Source organism: Pundamilia nyererei, unplaced genomic scaffold (assembly GCF_000239375.1).
Source record: "Pundamilia nyererei isolate P.nyererei 1_Seehausen unplaced genomic scaffold, PunNye1.0 scaffold00055, whole genome shotgun sequence".
Classification (NCBI taxonomy): Eukaryota; Metazoa; Chordata; class Actinopteri; order Cichliformes; family Cichlidae; genus Pundamilia; species Pundamilia nyererei.
In genome coordinates this window covers 1,392,308-1,397,396 of record NW_005187456.1, presented here as the reverse complement: position 1 = coordinate 1,397,396, position 5,089 = coordinate 1,392,308, and the positions used below count along the sequence as shown (strand labels likewise).

General features: G+C 41.4%; 1 protein-coding gene across 1 annotated transcript; it reads right to left on the bottom strand.

The window, feature by feature from the left end:
• Positions 1 to 347: 347 nt before the first annotated feature.
• On the bottom strand, positions 348 to 4,876 carry klf5b (Kruppel like factor 5b). The gene is made up of 4 exons (XM_005733802.1): positions 4,480 to 4,876; positions 2,726 to 3,656; positions 2,550 to 2,609; positions 348 to 2,198 (listed from the first exon to the last, which is right to left on the bottom strand). Exons 1-4 carry the CDS (start codon positions 4,657 to 4,659, stop codon positions 2,020 to 2,022), a joined length of 1,350 nt encoding a protein of 449 aa, XP_005733859.1. The 5' UTR covers positions 4,660 to 4,876; the 3' UTR covers positions 348 to 2,019.
• Positions 4,877 to 5,089: the final 213 nt, after the last annotated feature.

The window sequence follows — 5,089 nt, the reverse complement described above, 5'->3', positions numbered from 1 at the left end:
TAAAACTATCTGTATTTTCAGCTTGTAACTTAAAAAATTATGGTGTCAATGAGCCACCTTTAATCTTTTTCCCTCCTATTTTGCATAAAAAGCAGAATTTCTAAAGCAAAAACCGATCAACATTGCCATGCCTGTTTTTGTGCTATTTCTTATTCAATACCAGCAAGGTTCACTGAAAGCAAAAGCTGTGGTGTAAAATTATAGAATAACGTGCAATATTCCCGCTCTGCAAGCAACAAAAGATTAGCATTAGCATTAGCCAGCGTTGTCTCAAGATTTAGCATGGAGACATATGGCTAGAGTAAACCTTTTAAATGTTGTGAATAAATTATCAGACATTTCAAAAGTTAATATTCAACACAAAACATCTTTATTTGCACCGTGAGGGACACACAGTTCCATTGGACATTTGATCAGTTTAGGCTACATGTTAATGTTTCAGCTTTGACACAAACCTCTGACCTTTGTGCATATTTATTTATTCAACAGTATTGCAATAATTCGCTGCGCTTCTTTCTTGGCTGGATAAACTCGTAACAGCGTCGACTGTAGCGGCGTAATCTAATCCTTTTTGTACTTTGTAAAACAAAAATAAACAAAACTAATTTATTTTAAAAAAGGAAAATTTTAAACTGTAATACAATCCAAAAGAAATACATGGTTCTTTTTTTTATTATTTTAAAACAGCAGATACAAAATATATACATCTTAAATAACAGAAACTTTAAAATTAGTTTTTGCTAAGCCATATTCAAATTTGGTCAGGTAATAGAGATTTCTATTAATGTTACATTGTGGAAATTAAGAACATAGTCGATGGTTTTAACAGGCAGGGGCAGCTTCGTTTGTCATTCATTCATTCATTCATTCATTCAAAAAAACAACAACAACAACTAAGCAGTTAAAGGCACTTTCAAAAAGGTGTTTGATATTTGGAGAGAAGTCAAAGAAACCATCAACTTTCATAGATGTCCACACTGAAAACATTAAGTGTCAAATTAGGCTCACCCGCATGTTTTGATTTCTCCACGATGACAATGATCAGGAGAGAGAAAATAAATGTTCCCAAAGATATTGTAAATTGTTTCAGCACTTCGAATTCCTAATATAAAATGAGATCTCGCTGAAAGTTAAACACCACAGTAGTGGAAAGTGTTCACAGAAATCCTAAAATCAAGATGCAACATTTGGATTCATCTGCTGCACTTAGAAAAAAAAAGACAACCCGCTTTGTAAGGACCATGTGTATGTTACAGTGTCAGAGCACAGATAAAGACCATTCACCGTGCTGGTCATTCAACGCTTAATATCTCATACCAAGTGTCCTCATGTTGTAAGCAATGCAATCACCACATGGCTCACAAACAATGCCCATCACCCCCTCGATGTTTATTCTTCCTGCTACCGCTTCAGAAAACTCTGCAACTTGCTTTCCTGCAACTTTAACTTAAGTGCTTTTACTTTCTATATTACACAAATGCACAATCAACCCTTTGACCTACTAGCTGCAACAACATTGTCCTCCCTCCGGCTAATAGCATACATAGATATCTGCACTTACAGTGTAGCAGTTTGCAGCATACTAAATAAATGCCCCTACGACACGTGGGTGATATGATGTGTACAATGAAAACACCTAAATATAAAATTTAAAATTCAAAATGTTTTTGTGTAGAATTAAAATAAAATCTTAAAAAAGATACATTATAGTTACGTTATTACATTATGTTTTTTTTTTTGTTCTTTTTACTAATACCTATGCAAACATCCCCTAAACTGAGGCATTTGTGTGGAAAAAAAATAAGGCAACCATAATATTTGATCTTTTTTACATTATTATTATTCGTATTTGTGGGCCAGCACTGCTAAGATTATCTGCCCCTTTTGGAGTGAGTGAAATAAGTTCCACAGTTTTTAACATGTTTATTTGCTGATATGCATATGATGGTATTTTGTCCAAAAACAAAAACAAAACAAAAAACAGGAAAGGAAGATTGATGTTTTTATAGGAAGAGGTTTCTAGCTCTGGTGTCTCTTCATGTGCAGGGCCAGGTGGTCAGAGCGGGAGAAACAGCGGTTACACACTCCACACTGAAAAGGCTTTGCCCCGGTGTGTTTCCTGTAATGGCGTGTCAGCTCATCAGAGCGGGCGAAGCGCCACTCACATCCCTCCCAGGAACAGTGGTACGGCTTCTCACCTTCATCGGGAAGAAGTTGAAGAATAAAGGTAGCCAGTCATTATATATTTAAATATATTTGAATTCCTTCAATATTTAATGTTATGCAAGAAAAAAAACCCAAACTACTCCATCCAATTAAAAAAAACAAACTCACACTAAGTCACAACTGTGAGTCATAAATCACACCGTGTCCTGTCGTCGTCCCTGCTCTCTTTATGAGAGCTGTGGGTTTATGTGATTTGACAGCAGTGAGATGTGGGCCAGGTCTGTCAGCAGACAGAATGCATCTGCAAGCCAAGTGCAATTTTTCTGCCTGGCAACGTCACCAATTTCATCCAAAAATAAGAAGTGCAACTCAGAACATTTTACCTGTGTGCGTCCGCAGATGAGCCTTTAAGTGAGATGACTTTGTGTATACTTTCTGACAGCCTGTAAAAACAAACAGACAGAGCACATTAAGTACTTGCATTTTATATCTTTTTTAATGTTGACAAAATTTAAACTCAAATTAATTGTTGTTATGGAGACCGAACAGAAGTCTTAACCTGGGACGTCACAGTGGTGAATCCGCCGTCTCTCCAGATCAGGATTATTCCTTCGATTGTACTTAACTGGAGCCGACTGAGCCAACACCGGGGACAGCGGGCCAATACCCGACGTTGTTTGAACTGGTGTCAGGCTTGAACGCTGTACTGGTCCAGAACCTGAACTTTGGATGAATCCAGACGTGGAAATTTGATCTTGGTTTTGGATTGGAGCTATGCTGGGTGTCTGTCCAAGGTCAATGGAATTGTGGGTCTCAAAATTTAACTTAGAGGCGATGCTGGCTTCGTAGGATGGAGGTGGGGAGAGGTTGTGAAGGACTCCTTTGCCCCTGTCTGGACTTGAGGGCTCAGAGTTTGGCGGAGAAGGTGGCAGATAGGTTGATCCTGGCTGATGGCCCACGCGTCGATTAAATGAAAAACATTCGTTCTGCAAGCTGCTCGCAGGTTTCGTAGAATTCGGGACTGGGCCAGCATGAACATTCCCAGTGGGAATGCTTAACGGGGCTATGGGGATGGGGTTCACCTGCGAGCTGTGAATGAGCTGTTCCAAATCAGAGTTCAAAAGCTGAAATAGGGGAACGTCCTGGAAATCTGGCACTTCCTGCTTGATGACGAAGTTACCACTTGCAGTGTCAGCTGCGCAAAAAAACCCTGGGTATTCAGGGACTGCTGGCGATACTCCGCTCCCCTGGCACGCGGGATGCATCAGAGAGTTTGTTGGCTCGGTTTTGATCTGTCTGACAGTCCTGCAAAGGCCTGGGTGCAGATATGTGACATCGGGAAGGAGCAAACTCATGCTGACGCTGTAAGGGGAGGCAAAGTCCTCAGTGAAAGGTGGCTCTAGAGCCAGGGTGCTGTCTCTGCACATCATTTTGGAATTTACTACATCCTGGGGTTGTGAACACAAATAGCTGTCCATCTCGGATTTACCCTGGGAGAGGCAAAACAGAGGAAAATGATCAGGTGAGTCGTAGCAAGATTGTTACTGTGGATGTAAAGACAGCAGAATAGGAAAAACAAGTGTTGTGCAATTGATTCAGGCTCACTAATTGCTTAGTTTTAGGACATTTTTCATTCAGATTTATCAAGGTCAGCACTCATCATGCACTCATCTGTTTATATCATTATTTCTTTGGACTTGGAGAAATATTAATTGGGGCAAGAGTTAATGAAAAATCAGAGACATTCAGAACTTCCCTTTATTGCCCATTTAAGGTACTAGAAGTCTGACAATAACAAAAGTAACTGACGTAAATTAATCTGGGATGCATGCTGGGGCCTACTCGTGTGCACCCATCCACATCAAAGACGCCCCCACCACCCCCTCCCTACAAGCAGCAGACGCCCTTCTAAAACACTCCAGGCTAAGCTGTTTCAGAATACATGGCTGAAATTAGAACATGCAGTTGCTCTGCACGGCAATGCATCTTCCTCAGGAGTTGTTTCAGGAGCGGGAGCAACGCGTCACATCCCAGCCATGTCCTGTTTGCAATTCCCCCTCTTAACAGTTAGTAAATAGCAGCATCGATGCAGAGGTTAAAAGCCCAGGATTTCGCTGTAATTACACGGGCCTTCCTTCAGTATCGTGGGTCACATCTTTAAATGAAAACAGCCTTTTTTTCTTTCTTTCTTTTTTTTTTGCTTTGATCAGCAACACACTGTAATCCTGCGTTAAACCTGCTGACACCAGTAAAGCCCGTGATGCTGAGAGGCAGACGGGGAAAGAAAAAAATAATAATAATACGAGCCCTTACCAAATTGTAATCGTGGAAGGAGGAAGTTCCCGGGATGGCATCCCTCGTGTTACAGAGCACTTGTCCATGATCTTCACCTCTAAGACCGTCGGATGTCAATGGTGCGGAGGTTTTCTGGAGGAACTGCGCGTCCTGCCGCGGAGCAACCCAAACATTATTATTCCTCACGGCAGCGGCCATGCAAGCAGAGATTCTGGGCAACTATCCGAAATCTTTAGCGAATGAATGCAGCATAAGTGTTCTTTTGTTTCGAAGAAATCTGTAGCAGGAAAACGGCAGCTGTCAAACGCTCATTCTCCCTATTTTGCGCTGGCTTGTCAAATTACGCAACTGCGTGATATCAGCGCGTCTGCAGGGCGGGGCTGAACATGTACAAAATAAACAGGGCAACCAGCCGATCGCGATACACCTAGTGTAATGAATACTGTGGTTGTGTGATGGGGTGAAAAGGCAGAGGGTGGAAATAACGCCAGAACTCTTGGGGATTAGTGATTAAAGAGTCACTTGCGAGAGAATAAGGTGTCAAGTGTTTGTGAGCATGAAGGAGCGGTTTACAGGCGCAGTTCGCAGACATTAGAGTAAAGTGAGTCAGTGACTCGTTGATGGAGTC